This window comes from Musca autumnalis, unplaced genomic scaffold (assembly GCF_047663935.1).
Source record: "Musca autumnalis isolate F117 unplaced genomic scaffold, ASM4766393v1 scaffold_2, whole genome shotgun sequence".
In the NCBI taxonomy this organism is placed as follows: Eukaryota; Metazoa; Arthropoda; class Insecta; order Diptera; family Muscidae; genus Musca; species Musca autumnalis.
This window is the reverse complement of record NW_027411755.1, coordinates 126,659,566-126,676,868: the sequence shown is the minus strand read 5'-3', so window position 1 is coordinate 126,676,868 and position 17,303 is coordinate 126,659,566. Positions and strand designations below refer to the sequence as shown.

The 17,303-nt window shown below is 33.8% G+C and overlaps 1 protein-coding gene across 50 annotated transcripts in view; it reads right to left on the bottom strand.

Moving 5' to 3' along the window:
* Window positions 1-17,303, bottom strand: part of Pvr (PDGF- and VEGF-receptor related) — a 315,628-nt gene that overhangs the window by 10,575 nt on the left and 287,750 nt on the right. For 18 of the 50 annotated variants that reach the window (XM_073969225.1, XM_073969221.1, XM_073969220.1 and 15 more), the window contains 9 exons: window positions 12,533-12,704; window positions 10,055-10,684; window positions 6,472-6,623; window positions 5,743-6,399; window positions 3,196-3,505; window positions 2,968-3,123; window positions 2,626-2,904; window positions 2,091-2,570; window positions 1,870-2,029 (listed from right to left, as the gene is read on the bottom strand). In XM_073969225.1, the coding sequence (XP_073825326.1) occupies window positions 1,870-2,029; window positions 2,091-2,570; window positions 2,626-2,904; window positions 2,968-3,123; window positions 3,196-3,505; window positions 5,743-6,399; window positions 6,472-6,623; window positions 10,055-10,684; window positions 12,533-12,704 (2,996 nt within the window). The remainder of the gene's footprint in view (window positions 1-1,869; window positions 2,030-2,090; window positions 2,571-2,625; window positions 2,905-2,967; window positions 3,124-3,195; window positions 3,506-5,742; window positions 6,400-6,471; window positions 6,624-10,054; window positions 10,685-12,532; window positions 12,705-17,303) is intronic. The other 32 variants (XM_073969244.1, XM_073969254.1, XM_073969260.1 and 29 more) reach the window with 4 other exon arrangements.

Here is a 17,303-nt window from a genome sequence, read left to right as displayed (position 1 = left end):
ATTGCTGCATGGCATTTTACGTAACAAATGTCATTATAGCTTCGTTCCAGTACTTGTTTAATGGTAAAATGTTCAAAAGAGAAAACTGTCAAAAATGAGTTCAATGAACACATTTTTCCAAAATGTACGGGAACGGAAAAATGGCAGAAACGTCAAAAAATCTGGTACAAATGTCAAAGTCGGCGTGTCAGCCAATCGGAAGGCGGCAAACATGTTGCACATTTTTGCTCGCTCAAATTTGTCGTGTAAAAAGTTTCTAAAGAAAAGCTATTCAGCGCCATTTTTGTTCAAAGAGAAGTGAACATTTTGCAACTTTTCTGGTGTACGGGAACGCATTTCGAGTAAAAATGTGCAAAATGTGTAACAACTTTTTAGTTCTGGAACGAAGCTTATGTGCGTTCGTTTACTCAAAATTTTTACAAATTGTTACTGGATGTTGTTCGTTTACTCTACAGTACAAAACAAAAGGCCTTAGTCGATTACAAGAAGCTACTGGACTTATACAAATTCGTACATATTGTTGAGTAAACGAACACACCTATTATTTCAAATATAGAACATTGACATATTACTGGATTTAGTAAATCCATTGGATTCAAATTGTCAAATCCATTACTTATACGTCAATTGAATCATCTTGGAGGAGGTTAAAACGATAAAAACTCTAATGTAAACATGGCAAGTAAACAGACACACCCTAATTAACAGGTCTCACAGCAAAAGCAGTTGATTATAGGTGTGTTCGTTTACTCAACAATTTGTACAAGTTCAGTAACTTCTTGTAATCGGCTAAGGTCTTTTGCATTATACTGTAGAGTAAACGAACAACATCCAGTAACAATTTGTACAAATTTTAAGTAAACGAACACACATTATGATTTGAGCTGTCGAAGGAAACAGACTCGCCATGGCCCAATTAATAGGTCCCACGGCAAAAACACCTGATTATGATTTGAGCTGTCACAATAAACTGTTGTCATCGATTGTGATTGAATCACAGTTCAAAAAGTAATAAATACGTAAAAATTTTGAGACTTAAAATGAAAAATCATGATCAACAAATTTACGATCACCTTAGAAGAACAGGGGCCTAATTCTCGCATACGTGATCGAGTTATTCCGATCTATATTTTCAGTATTTGGATTACGACATCCGTTGTCGAATACACTTTCGAGTGGAATCTTCCGAGTTTTTGCCCGCCACACATCTGCTGTCGAAATGATTATTTTTGTGGCACAAAACGAACTTTAATGAAACATTTTGCAATAAAACTAATCAAAATCACATACTAAAGACTTTTTCCAATAAAATGAGTAAAAAAACTAGACAAAAAGGGACTGTTTCTTAAAAATTAAAAATATATTTTCCAATGCCAGAATGCGATTTTTATATTTTTACATAGTGGAATTTATTTCGGGTCACTATTACTTTTAATTTTTCAGAACTTTCTATTATTTTATATATATATATATATTTTATATTCTTGTTTTCATTTCATTTTACGAGAAATTTGCCGCACAACATCTTCTTTGTTTGTAATATTTTGTGTTTGCCATATGTTTCACCGTTCGATAACCGTATGTATCGATAACTTTTTTAAATAATTTCGATCGCATAAGGGAATCCAAAAATTTCGATCGTTCGTAGTTTGTTTTCGAACAAAAACTCGCTCGATAACGGATGCGAGAATTAGGCCCCAGAATTTGGGATTTAATCATTATCGGCCGTTAAGTTAGGTTAAGTCAAAAGTACATTTTGGAAAACAAAAAAATTTTAATTTGGTTGCTATTAGTAGTCCAATGCAATATATAATTATACCAATACATTTTATAAAATGTTAAAGAACAATTATAAAACAAAAAACTCACCGATCCAGTTCGAAATTATCCGAAAATCTTTGAGTAGTAATATTGGGATCAATTTTACCCGTATGTGGATTAATTTGATTGATGAAACGTTTACGATTGCGCATAAGGAAATTCTGAACATTACCATAGCGACAAAATTCTACAATTACCATAAGTTCACCTAAGAAAAAAAAGAAAATACGCCATAAGTATCTTAAAAGTATTTGTCTTTTTCCGCTTACGTTTGGCAATATTTTTGGTAACGGCGCCCAACAGATTGACCACATTTAAATGTTGACCCAAATGCACCATTATCTTCAGTTCCGATACGAGAGCACGCATCACTTCATTATTGGCATTACGTTTAACCATTTTCACAGCAACAACACTTTCCTTTTCTTCGGGTCGTATACCCTCCGCATGGGCCTTAAGGACAACGCCAAATGCACCCGCTCCCAATTGTTTGCCCAATTTCAATTTATCTCTGGGGAATTCGAAGCAACGATCGTATGGCAATAGATCGGCTTGTTCGTCTAATGTAAGTGCAGGATTAATTTGTTCCACAGCTCCTTCTTCAAAGTTAGCCAAACCGGCAGCTTTGAGTTCGCGCAAAAGTTTACGCTCACGTTTGACTCGTATGTACAAATAGATAACCAAACCAATTAGGATCAACAACAGCAAAACTATGCCGCAAATCCAACCCAGTGTTAGACCCGGTATATCTGAAATACGAAATAAGAATTATTTAGTCCGAAAATCCAAATGCAAATCACTTACTGGTTATTTTAACATTGACCGTTTGTTCAATAACGCCCAAACGATTTGCCACTACGCATTTATATTGACCCTGGTCATCGGGTTTGAGGTAGGGTATTGCCATATGACCCACATATTCACTGGAAATATTCGTTAGTTCCACATCATCTTTGTACCATGTTACAGTGGCCTTTGGTATGGCATGCGATTCACATCTAAGCTCAAGCGATTCACCCAATTTTCGTTCCAATTTAATATTATTACCCAAATTGGTGAAGGTCATTTGCGGAGAAAATGGTTCTACAAAGTTAATGAGAATTATTTCAACTCTACGCCTACACTCAACTTATAGAAATCACTTACCATGAGCTATAATATTAATTATTTTATACTCGGAATTATTATCATTGATATGGGCGGCTCCGCATTCATATATACCCTGATAATTGTCCCTGATCTTTTTGAATGTCAAAGATTTTTTGTAAGAGTAGGCACTTTTTGATGTAGATATTTTTATGTCTGAAAGGGATAAAATGTCAAAACTACTAAGCAGCGGAATCAAATGGTAAGTGCATGAGGGTTAAAACTTACCATTTGATTCCGCGATTGGTTCTCTTTTATCATTGTACCACTGAAGATTATCTGTAAAATAATAGGCAACTGCCGCACACGTTATTGTCACCTCATCACCGAGGGCAATAATGTCAGTATCATTAATGCCATAAATCGTCATATTCTCTTCAATATCTCGCACTAAAACATGAGCTTTGCCCTTGCCGCGGTGTACTACACTTTCGATTGGGATGGCGGCTGTACAATAAATAATTCCAGGTGATGGTGGTATAAAATGCATGTCGTAAATAAAATCGATAAACGTTTCTCCATCGCGGGAACTGGTTTCCTATAGGGTACATATAAGCGATTTGATCAGATATTTCAAATATAGAACTAGGAAATTGTGGAATAAAATCGAACCCCATTTTCAGAGCTGTTATCGAAATATATACTTTTATACTTGGTTTGTTCCAGAACTGCAAGAATCTACTAATTTTTACTATTTTTTCCGATAACATAAAGGAAAAAATGTTATCGTGGTAAAAATAGTAGCTTTTGGCAGGTTCTGGAGCAGAGCAATTATTGAAATAGAAAATATTGGTATCGAAATAAATTTCGAAATACTGGAACATAAATGCTCTGTTCAAGAACCTGCAAGAAGCTACTTTTTTTTACTACGATAACATTTTTTCTTTGTGTTATCGGTAAAAATTAGTAGATTCTTAGAGTTCTGGAACTGACCAAAAATCTATAGAAACATTTAATAAATTATTGAATAAAGTTTCTACGAAAGGTTTGTTATCGAACAATTTTTCTATGGAAAATGGTGTTATCGAACAATCTTTCTTTCTAAAATGTTATGGAAAAACTTTTCTTTCTTGGAGTTTTTTGTTTGGCTTTCAGGTCAGAAATTAAAAAACAGTAGATTTTTTTCTTATTTTATTAATTTTCCAATATTTCGATCATCGTCGATGATCATCATCAGGGATTTTCTTTAAATTTTAAAAGAAAAACAAATAACATTTCGTTATATAAACAACCACTAGTTTTATGAAAAATATTGTTATCTAACCGCTTTTCCATGAAAGATATTGTTATTGAACAAATTTTCTATGGAAAATGTTGTTATCGAACAACTTTTCTATGGAAGATATTGTTATCGAACAACTTTTCTATGGAAAATGTTGTTATGGAACAACTGTTCTATAGAAAATGTTGTTATCATAAAACTTGCCTATAGAAAACGTTTTTATCGAACAACTTTTCTATAGAAAATGTTATTATCGAACAACTTTTTTATGGAAGATATTGTTATCGACCAACTTTTCTATGGAAAATAATGTTATCGAGCAACTTTTCTGCTATCGAACAACTTTTCTACGGAAATTGTTGTTATCGATTAACTTTTATCGAACAACTTTTCCATGGAAATGTTGTTATCGAATAACTTTTCTATGAAAAGTCTATCCAACAATTCTTCTACGGAAACTGTTGTTATCGAACAGCTTTTCTACGGATAATATTGTAATCGAACAACTTTTCTCTGGAAATATTTTTATCGAACAAGTTTTCTATGGTAAATGTTGTTATTAAAAATTTTTTCTATGGAAACTGTTGTTATAGAACAGATTTTCTACGGATAATATTGTAATCGAACAACTTTTCTCTGGAATCGAACAAGTTTTCTATGGTAAATGTTGTTATTGAACAATTTTTCTATGGAAAATAGTGTTATCGAACAACCTTTCTTTCTAAAATGTTGTTATCGAAAAACTTTTCTATGAAAAATGTTGTCAACGAACCAATTTTCTTTTGAAAATGGTGTTATCGAACAACTTTTCTACGGAAAATGTTGCTATCGAACATCATGTCTACGGAAATTGCTGTTATCGAACAACTTTTCTATGGAAAATGAAAGATATTGTTATCGAACAAATTTTCTATGGAAAATGTTGTTATCGAACAACTTTTCTATGGAAGATATTGTTATCGAACAACTTTTCTATGGAAAATGTAGTTATGGAACAATTGTTCTATAGAAAATATTGTTATCGTAAAACTTGCCTATAGAAAACGTTTTTATCGAACAACTTTTCTATAGAAAATGTTATTATCGAACAACTTTTTTATGGAAGATATTGTTATCGACCAACTTTTCTATGGAAAATGTTGTTATCGGGCAACTTTTCTGTTATTATCGGATTTAGAGAATAAGTTAGTCGAAGTCCACACTAGAGTACTTTCATTGAAAAAAAAAAAAACATGAAAGCAAATGAAATTAAAAAGCGTCAGGTTTGTTGAGTCAAATATTGCAACTATGTAAATGTGACAAACACATCGAACGAAAGCATGATAATAACGCATAATTTCATGAAATTACTCGAGCGTTGACTTCGACAAAAGGCCGCTGCTCATACGGCGCGTTGAGCGTCGCGTTACAACAACCACATGAAAAATTCAAGAACAAACTTGGCATCACTTACACATTTTTCATGTGGTTGTTGTTTTCAACGCTCAACGCGTGACACAACGGATCGTATGTGCCGGGGCCATTAGGTATAGAAATGTGCTTTGAATACTTACATTAAAATCTTGTATAATGTTTTTATTACACGAGGGCCATCTAGGTTCAATACTACAAGGCTCAAACACCCACGTGACGATAGGTTTCTTATGCGACTTTACCCGACATTGGACATGTGCCTTTTCACCCTCATGTACATAGACATCATCAATCGTCACAATGGGTGTGTCATGTACTGTCACCGTGAATTCGCGTTCCTTGCGAACATTGCCATTTTGGGCTCTTACGGTATACACACCACTATCAAGAAGATTTGCATTCTTTATAAATAAAGTGGTCTTGTCATCTAATGTCGTCACATTATATTTCCCATTAAAGGAGACACCATGTGGAATTTCTGTACCATCTGGTCGGAACCATTGCAGTGTTGGATGTGGATAACCCTTATAGAGAACAGCCATTTGAACAGTTTTATTCGCAAGTGAAGCAAGTTCATAGTAACCATTAGGTTCGTCGATATTTATGTAAGATTGACCTTCTTCCATGATGACCATATCATAGGAATCTCTATTCTTGTTATTGCTGTGATCGGTAACGTTGCAGGTATATTTACCGGTATCACTTAGTTGGGCATTTTTTATGGTTAAAACACTTTCGGTATAGGTGTGATTAACGGTATATCTATTAGTGGGCCGACTAGTTTGAGTAACACGTTCCTGAAATAGAAAAGCAAAACGACCGATCAGTATAATTGAGGTTATGTGGCATTATAATCAATTCAAACTTACAGGATCCACGCCCTCGGGCATATTCCAATTTATTTTCACAATAACATCATGAGCTGTGCGAATTTCACATACCAATTGAAATGTTTCACCCACTAGGGCATGATGCTTTGATGTCGATGTTATATTAGGTCTTTCCATTTTATCCGTACGAGCTGTTCGTAGTGGTGATGTTCATGTTAATTAGAAATATTGTATATAAATTTTCAAAAGAAAAATATTTCCCAAATGGAAATATTTACGATAACGTGAAAATGGGGATATGTTTAGCGAAATGGCATATACAAATGAAACATAAAAAATACAAAAACGTAAAAAACATGCAATGCAAAAAACATAAAACACAAATTACAAGCAAGCAAATAATAAGTTGAAGCAACTACAAGTTCGAACTATAAAGATAATTTTAATAACGTCTTTTTTAAGAAAATATATGTTTAAGTTTGTCAGTTGGTTAATGAGAAGAAAAAAAATTTAAAATTATAATAATAACAATAATAAAATGTATTCGATAAGTCCAACCAATGATGTCAACATCATCAATTTTCCAGAATCTGCAAGAACATACAAATTTTTACTGCGACAACTACTTTTTCTTTATGATATGAAAAAAATAGTAAAACTTAGCCGATTCTTGCAGTTCTGGAACAGACCAATAACTTCATGTAGGATTATCTATTGTAAAATAGATAGGATTATCTATTTTAGATCGAAAATTTTCTTAAAACTATAAAAAGTTTCTAAACAATTGGCCTGTTCCAGGACTTCAAGAATCTACTAATTTTTACAATTTTTTCCGATAACATAATGGAAAAAATGTTATCGTAGTAAAAAATAGTAGCTTCTTGCAGGTTCTGGAACAGAGCAAATATTTATCATGCGAAATTATATACATGTGCAAGTTTAATGTGTATTATTGGACAAAAGTGGTTAGTAACATAATGCCTGTTTCAGAACCTGCAAGAATCTACACATTTTTACTACGATAGCAATTTTTCCTCTATGTTATCGAAAAAATAGTTATCGAAATTGCAGTTCTGGAACAGACCAATAATTAATGGTTCATGCAGCAGGTCTGTTCCCGAATGTAATGTTTTTTTCAGAGGAAGGACGGACACATGATCTCTCTCTGCGTGAACAGACCAACTAATATATTAAATACAAATTAAATACAGTAAAAATACAAAACACAAAAAAAAAAAAAAACAAATAGAAACAAAAATCTTAAAAAATATATATACAACTAAATTAAATAAAATGGTGAAAGTTTCATGTATGTACATATGTATCTATTCGTGATGTAAATATGTATATATAAGTAAATTAATCGGTCGATCAGGATACTGAGCTGAATTTAAAATTTTCTTAGCTAGTCAAAAAAGCGAAAATATGAAAAATTTGAAACAATCTTTGGGCTCTTCGAAGGCGTTTTTCATATTTCACTCTTGCATAATCGAAAATTTCGATAAATCGGGATACGACCGTATAATAATCACGCATTAAGAGCAATACACACTATAGGCCTCGGCACATACGATCCGTTGAGTGCCGCGTTACGACGACCATATGAAAACTTCAAGAACATTGGCATCACATACACATTTTTCATATGGTTGTTGTTTTCGACTAGTGACGCGACTCAAAACAGACCGATTGTGTCGAGGCCTTATTAGTTTTGCTTAAATTTTCCATGCTTGAAAATATCAAGCACCAAAATTTTGGTGATTAAGCTGAAAACACATTCAACGTTTAAATAAAGTTTTATGTTATATCTGGTAGAAGAATGGAGAAAAATTGAAACTTGGCACCACTTTGTCTTCTATTCTTCTGCCAGAAATGACACAAAACTTTAATCAAACGTAGCATGTGCTTTCAGCTTTAGACAATCAAAAATCGATAAAATCTGTCAGTCAAAATTGATCGTGTGTACCACGCTATACGAACGATTGTTCATTTATTTCAATAAGTTCACTTCATTGAGTGGAAAAGTAAAGCTGAAAACACATCCAACGTTCGAGTAAAGTTTCGTGTCATTTCCGGTAGAAGAATAAAGAAAAATTAAAACTAGGCAACATTTTGTCTTTTATTCTTCTACCAGAAATTACACAAAACTTTACTCAAACGTTGTATGTGTTTAGGGCTTAAAGGCCTCAATACAATGGATACATTGAGTGACAAGATAGGAGTTTACAGAAACGACGAGCGTTGTTTGTTACACGGTTAAGGCCTCGGCACATACAGTCTGTTGAGTGCCGCGTTACAACAACAACATGAAAACTTCAAGAACAAACTTGACATCACATACACTTTTTCATGTGATTGTTGTTAAATATAATGCATGTTCCAGAATATGCAAGAATCTACACAGTTTTACTACGATAACAATTTTTCCTTAATATAAAAATATGTAGATTATTGCAGTTCTGGAACAGATAAATAATTTATTTTTTTGAACGTCAACGCATTAAATTAAATAACATTCAACGGAGCCATTGTACCGAGGTTTTAAGGGGCCAATTGGTCCATTCAGCGTAATTTTACGAGTTAAAATAACAACCAAGTGAAAAAAGTTTAAGTGATGTTAAGTTTTATTTTGAAGTTTTCATGTAGTTTTGTTTTTGACGCGCGAAACGACACTCAATGGACCGAATGCATTTGGCCCCTAAGGCTGCAATCACACAACCTGTCAAATTCACTATTATTGTGAATTAATCGTATGAAACCATAAACAGAAATTATGACAACTTGAAGAATTATGAATAGTCTTGTTGTTGTAGTTTCTGGTTCACCTTACTAAAGGCCCCGACACATAAAAATAACAACCACATGAAAAATGTGTAAGTGATCCCAAGTTTGTTTTCGAATTTTTCATGTGGTTGATGTAATGCGACGCTCAACGGACCGTATGTGCCGCGGCCTTAACTTCAGTATAAGTGTGAGTTTCGAAGCATTGCGAGAGAATCAACTCCACAGCCTATATGTCTGATAAGCTGCCTAAACCAACAGCGAAACCGGTCACATAATTTGGTGGTTGTGTGGGTTCGAATGTTCGGCTTTCCTTTTTCACTTGCAAAAATCTTCGATCATGAAGCTCAACTCCAACGAGAAATTAATAAAAACTTGACATCACTTACACTTTTTTTAATGTGGTTGTTGTAACGCGGCACTCAACGGACCGATTGTGCCGAGGCCTTAAGGAAGCATGATTTCATAACATTGTTGCAATGAAACCACTTTAGTGTAACCTTCGACTTAAAGACTAAAGCCGCATTTACACTAAACTACTTTTACACAAAACTATTTTTTCTGAATTCTTTTGAATATCTCCTAAATAAATGACGATTTTTCACAAATCACTTATTTTAGTTGTCAGTTTAAACTAGATTTACATTAACATCAAACCGTTTTTTTTTAATTCGCTAGTTAAATTTCCATAGAATATTTGTCACCCTAGTGTCGGGTGATTAAAACTAACTTCACCTCAAAAGCTCAGTATCCCTGTTTTCTAAATGAACAAAAAACAAGTTTTAAGTGAAAATGAATAGCCATGGACAAAAAAACACCATCAAGCAAGCAAAACACTTACGCCTAGGTGTACTACTCTTAGCTAAAGATTTACGCGATGAACGTCTGGTTGTGGTTTCTACGTCACGTATTGTTCTTGAAACCGGTTTACTTGATTCATTGGAATTATTTTCTGAACTATTATCTAAAGATTCATTGCTATTGGATATCATCTCATCATAATCAGAATTATCGGTAGTTGTAGATGTGATCGTCGTTGTCGTTGTAAATCGCGGTATTATTGTCATAATGAAACCATCACCCAAATGATTATCGTGCAAACGTGGATCATCACCAATATTAAGCATGTTATTGCCATCACCATCATTTTTTGTTAGCTGAGAGGGGGAGTTCACATCAATGGGTAGACTACGACGATGACGGCGATAGTGACGAGGACTAGAGATGCTGTTAATGACATTTACTGATTTTTGGTTAGTTACAGTACTTGGTAAAGTAGTGATCGTCACTGGATTGGTTGTTGTTGTTATTGTTGTCGAAGTTATACTTGTGGAATTAGGAATGGGTAAGGTGGTAGTAGTATCAAAATTTGTAGTTAAATTATTATCCAATTGATTGGAATCTGTTAATCCCATTACACCAGTTGAAGATAGAGTTGTTGTTGTTATTGTATCTTTATCCATTTGTATTGCTAATAATGAGTTTTTGGGCATTTTTGATTTTTTTGGGAGAAGGAAAGGGAAGAACAAAGAGAAGAGAGACACAACACCATTAAGATTATTTAAACAAAACCAAAACCAATTAAAAATCTTTACACTATATATGGGGATAGTTTCAAAGAAAATCGGATGAACAAGGGCACATTCGGAACGAAAATTATCAGTCACGAGAATGTGTCAGATTTTATATTTCATTTAATTTTGGTCAGTGCCTATAGCCGAAAACACATCAAACGTTTCAGTAAAGTTGGACTTAATTTCTGACAAAAGAAAAAAGACCAAGGACACCATAGATTGCATTTTTTTATTTCTTTATTAGAAATTACGCCCAACTTTACTGAAACGTTGTTTACGGCTTAAAGTTCAGTGACTTCGATACCATTATAGTACATTTATACTATCACTTATCATCATGATCTCGGTTAATTTGATGTAAAATTTAAGAAAACTACTGTCATTATCATTATTATAAGCTCTAGTATAAACGTATTCTTATTCTCAGCAATGGTCTTCACATTCACTGCGGGTGGGTTGCATTTCACAGGGTGCCTCTACTTAAATTTAAATCAGAGAGGCGTAAAGTGTTTACATTTGCATTGTTCCCGTACTTTTTAATAGTAAAACTCGTAAAAGAGAGAAAGAGAGAAATATTGTTATCGCACAAAAGTTTTTTCAAAAAGTTCGGGAACGCAAAAATGGAAAAAACGTCAAAAAAGCTGGAACAAATGTCAAAGTCGGCGTACCAGCCAATCAGACGCCGGCATTTATGTTACTATTTTTAACACGCTCAAATTTGTCGAGTAAAAAGTTTTTAAAGAGAGCGTCATTCAGCGCCATTTTTGTTTAAAGAGAAGTGAACATTTTACAACTTTTTTGTGTACGGGAACGGATTTTCGGGTAAAATATGTAAAAGTCGTAAAAATTGTAAAAACTTTTTAGTTCTGGAACAAAGCTATTATTTTTTCCGGGAAATCTAAATTTTCCGTTTTAGTTTTTACCGATTTGTCGTTGGCCAAAAACGAGTTATCCCAGATATGCCCAAATCATATTAATAATCATGTTACTTTTTTAGACGTTTTTGGTATATTTTACTTACAAAAATTCAAATTTTGTGTACTGGGCCCCTCCGTAATGGTGTCGAGATTCATTTCTAGCTATATCCTTGATATCAACAATAAAAACAGTACTTTGATAAAGCTGATATATCATGAAAACAAGAATTTTTTGTGTCCTATACATATAGGACATTGGGCACATCTGGGTTATAATAGATGTCTATTTTTACTTAATGTTGCTGCATCATTTTTTCAATCTAGTTTTTAGTTACATAACTCTAAAAAATTTTAACATTTGTAATAATTATTACAAATCATCACGTAAAAGACACATCTCATATATATCCGTTACTTGTTCAACGGTTGTGTGCGCATTCATAGCAAAGGAATCACCCTGTGTTAGCAAATCATGAAGCACCCTATGTTTAAAATTATTACGAATGTAACCACCCAGTTCTAAGAATGTTGAACGATTCTCTTTGAAATTATAGCCCAAAATGATATATCCCGCATTCCAAAACAACAACAAACCACACAAATCCTTCATTTGTTTTTGTTGCTTTCTTAACTATAAAACACAACCCCATATTCTTCGCAGCAGGATATACAATTTTTATAAGACCTATTTAAGGGGTTGAGGGCTAGGGTGAGCGTGGAAGGATTTCTTTTGTTGATTTAGACATTGAGTTAAAACACCATTAGGGCTAACTAACAAACTTAAAAAAAGACGGAAAACAAGCACAAAACAGGGGTGCAACAACTCACGATTAACAATTTTGTTACCAAGAATAGTTTCAACGCTGGTATACTCCTCCTCATTGTCCGGAGATGGTATTTTTGGACGGCAAGTATAATAACCATGTTCTTCCATGCCTCGAACTTCGATGACAAAGCCCAATTGTGGATTATATCGTACACCGCTATCGCTGGCTAAAGTCTAAAGTTTGTAATTAAAGCAAAAATTTTATAAAAAGAAAATATTTAAATATTGTTTGAAAGAAGAAGGTTTAAAGTTTTATAAAGCAACCATTGTCCATAGAGGCAAACAAGCAATTAGTGGCGAAAGCTGCAGATTTTTTTAAATGAAAATTGTATTGTGTGTTTTATGAGTAGGTGCAGTTTTCCCAAATTGTAAACCATCAGTATAAATGGAATATGAAAAAAATGATAAGATAGCACCAAAAAACCTCAGTGGAAAAATGTTAATTAAAAAAATAATATTAATATTAAAATAATAGGTCTGTTCGATAAATTTGCAAGTAAAAAGAACTTTCAAGTACTTGCAAGTTCTCTCGGTTCTCTTTAATTGAACAAGTTTGTTATCGAATAGCATTTTGTAATACTAGTTTGTAAAAATTTTTGAGTTATCGAACAGGCTTAATGATTAACTTTAAAGATCTCCGGAGCAGGCAAACAGTTTTTCAAAAACAATTTAAAATATAATTCTCTTGTCAATAGGCGTGCCTTAGTACTTGCTAATTGTTACTAATAAAATTTCCTCAATAAGATTCAGCAAGTTTTTAAATATATAGCTATCAAAATTGGAAGTCGTTATGAGGATTTATTTGACGGATACACAATGGAATAGACACTTGAAATTCAGTGGATTTATTAAATCCTGTTATATGCAAACGTACTACCACTTTGTCTAAGTCCACACTAGAGCGGTTTAGTCGTTCTTAGATCGAGTTCCCCGGGTGACGTGGGATATGAAAGATACCAAGTAACGGTTAAAGCTGGTCAGGGCCAGGACTTATCTTGGTCCCTCTCTCATCTCAAATGGACACAACTTCCGTTGTGTCTCCTGGGAAGCTCCCTTAGCACCCGTTGAAGGTAGTGAGCTCACCCCCCAAAAAACAACATACTATGAAAAAAAACAAAGAAAAATAAAAACAAACCCCTACACCACTCCACCAAACGTTTTAAGGACCATGATCTGCGAATCTGCACTTGGAATGTTCGGACTTTTTATATAAAAGGTGCAGTTTACGCACTGACAACGCCGATTTGACTGCCATACAGGAAATACGACGGATTGGGAAAGGTGCCACAACTGCACCTGAAGGCTGCCATTGATTCCAGCTTCACCTGAGTGAATGAAAGACTTGCTACAATACGGATAGAAGTAGCTTCTATATATTTTTTAACATTAGCTTTATTTGAGCTCATGCTCCCACTGAAGGCAGGGAAGAATAGACCAGAGATATACAGTGACTGTCACTGAAAATGATGCAACTTGAAATAAAAAATGTAATCGTTGATAGCTTGGAAACGAGTTAAGATTTTTTAACAATTCAAAAAACAATTTTGTAGGCTGAAAAGTTGTCTTTAAGATGGCATTCAAAAATATTCCGTTTACTGTACCGTTATACTAAAATTTTACCGGAAACCAGAAAATGGGCATTTTTTAAAGTGAAATGATGCACCACAATAATCGATTAATAATTTCCAATTTTTTTGCTTCGCTTTTCATTAATCAGAATGGTGGAATAATTGGTTCCCTATCGTTTTCAGTAGTTTTGCCATGGATTCCGATAGAGAAAATGATGTTCCTGACGTAATTTTGGCATGATCGTAATTAGTGTCCCTTTGTAGGCAATTTGACTAGAAATTTCTAATTTTTAAAGGTTTTTTCTAACATATCACTGTGAAAAATAATTAACGGTTATGTCTAGAGTACGTACAAAAAATTTAATGACATATTCAAAGTCCTGTATCAATCAGGCTTGCCCGATATTAGACTAGCCTTTAACGGCATAGCCCTGATAGAGGAAAAAATCAGGACATAGAACAAAAGTTTTGCACTTTTCTTTGAAAATAGTTTTTAGAAACAATTGTTAACAATGTCTTGACCATGTTTGCTTTTATAGAAACAAACATTTCAACGCCCATTGTTGCCATACAAACCAAACAATAATACTTCTGACAAAGCGTTTTGATAGCGACAGTTTATTTATTTAAACTCAGTAGTGGGATTCTGTAACTCATTTTTGCTGTTACCGACAAAAATCGGTAAAATTAATTCGCAAAATTATGACTAAAAACATAAAGAAAAGTTGGCATCACTGTTTGTGTCGGTAGAGGCTAGCGACTACTTTTTATTCATCGTTAACTTACCGAAAATTTTCGTTAATTATCGAAATTATAAGCATTTTAATTTTACCGACAATTATCGATAACAGCAAAAATGAGTTACAGAATCCCACTACAGGTGTGTGTTGACTTCTTCCACAAGTAAATATCGATTTTACACCAGATATGCTGATTTTCATCCGAACTATGAATTTTATACCACACAATGCCCGCAAAAATACGACATTACTTGAAAAAACCCGCAGCAAAAAAAGATTTGGAGTGATTCTATGAAACTCGTCGAAGGGAGTAGTATTGTTTGGCTTGAATGGCAACAATGGGCGTTGAAATTTTTTGCTTTTATAAATGCAAACATGATCACGACATCATTAACAATGTTTCTAAAAACTATTTTCAAAGAAAAGTGGGAAAACTTTTGTTATATGCATTGTTTTTTCATCTATCAGGCCAATGCCATTAATCTCTAGTCTAATATGGGACAAGCCTGGCTGATACATGACTTTCCAAATATCATTAAATTGTTTGTACGTACTCTAGACATAACCCTTAATGATTCTTCATATTCATTTTTGGAAAATAACTTCAAGAACTAGAAATTTCTAGCCAAATTGCCTACAAAGGGACATTAATTACAATCATGCCAAAATTACGTCAGGGACATCATTTTTTCTATCGGAATCTATGGCAAAACTACTGAAAACGATAGGGAACCAATTAATCTACCATTCTGATAACTAAAATGACATAAAAAACGAAAATTTTGGAAATTATTAATCGATTATTGTGGTGCATCATTTATAATGCTCAATTTAACCCCCGGTTTTGGTAACTTATTTTTGTTCGTTCGTCTATATTCGTAATAATTTAGGCATTCATAGCTCAGCCCCCAGATGTGTATGTCATCATATAATTTTTCGTATACACGTTCCATATATCGTTAAGGATTCCTCATTTAAAAATCAGCGCTCTACATTTGCGCTAAAGCGAGTAAATCGATCTACAAAATTTGACAATTCGTGTGAGAAGAATATTTTTTTTTACAAAAACTGGGGGTAAAAGTGCCCATTTTTTATTTCCGGTAAAATTTTAGTATAACGGCACTGTAAACGGAATATTTTTGTAACCCTGCGTTTAGTCCCAATTTACATTGGGCGAGTTTACTTGCGGCAATTGTCATTTTGTAGGAGAGAGAGGTGAGGCATATGGTAACCCTTTGCCTCTCAGCACCCTCTCTCACCTACAAACTGACAATTGCCGCAAGTAAACTCGCCTAATGTAAATTGGGACTTACAAAAGACAGAACAGTTGACTTCATGTATTGATTGTCAAAAACCCAAAACTTGCCTCTGTGACGTAGGCGTCCAGACAACTGCAAAAACAGTTGTAAAATTATGAATGAAAATCATAGATTTCTTTTTGTTTTCCGTTCACATATTTTGTTTTTGTACCTATTCTTTTGTTTTCAACACATTTAAATTATCATCTCACTTCTTTTTTCACAAAATGTCAAAAATTTGTTAACCCTACTGTATATGAAAAAATGATGGACAGCTGGGAGACAAACGACAAATGTATGTATGTGTTAGTAAATCAGAGTTGTATTTGAAGACAAACTGTCTGGTGTAAACGTTTAGTAAGCTATCTTAACGACAAAATTGTTTTTTGAATTGTTAAAAAATCTTAACTCGTTTAACAAGTTATCAACGTTTACATTTTTTATTTCAGGTTGCATAATTTTCAGTGACAGTCACTGTATTTTATAACCGTTGTTCGGCCAATGACATTAAAATTTTTCTAGGCGATTTTAATGCCATCCTTGGAAAGGGGATTATCTTTGGCCCAGTACCAGATTTAAAGATCTCCGCATTCATAAGGGCACCTGCCTGTCTCCAGATCAACCGATCGTTCCGAGGGGCAAACATCGTCACCTTGTTAAAGCAAAGGTAGAGTTTGGAAATCTAGTTCCGGAAGCGGATCGATCTTTCCAGTTCCTTTTCCCAAAAGGAACATGTTCCTTACTATAGTTCAATAGTTCCAAATAGTTCCGAGGGCGATAGTTCAATGAATCTTTCATTTTCATCGTTCTTTTCGTTCCAAATAGTTCCGAGACCTAAATAGTTCAACGAATCTCTGTCTATCTATACGGCAATTTAATAAAATTACTTTAGTATGGAACTCAATCTAAGAACGACTAATTTCATGAAATTTTTCATTGAAATCACTCTAGTGTGGATCGGGACTATGGGACTAAGTTTACATTTACGAAATCGAGTGGATGTCAACTGTCAATTCCTTTGTGTATACGTCAAATGAAATCTCATCTGAAATCCATTGGATTTCATTTGACGTTTAAACAATGGAATTGACAATTGAAATCGAGTGGATTTCGTAACTGTAAACCTAGCAATAGTTTTAATGAAACAGGATTTCGACTAGCAATAGT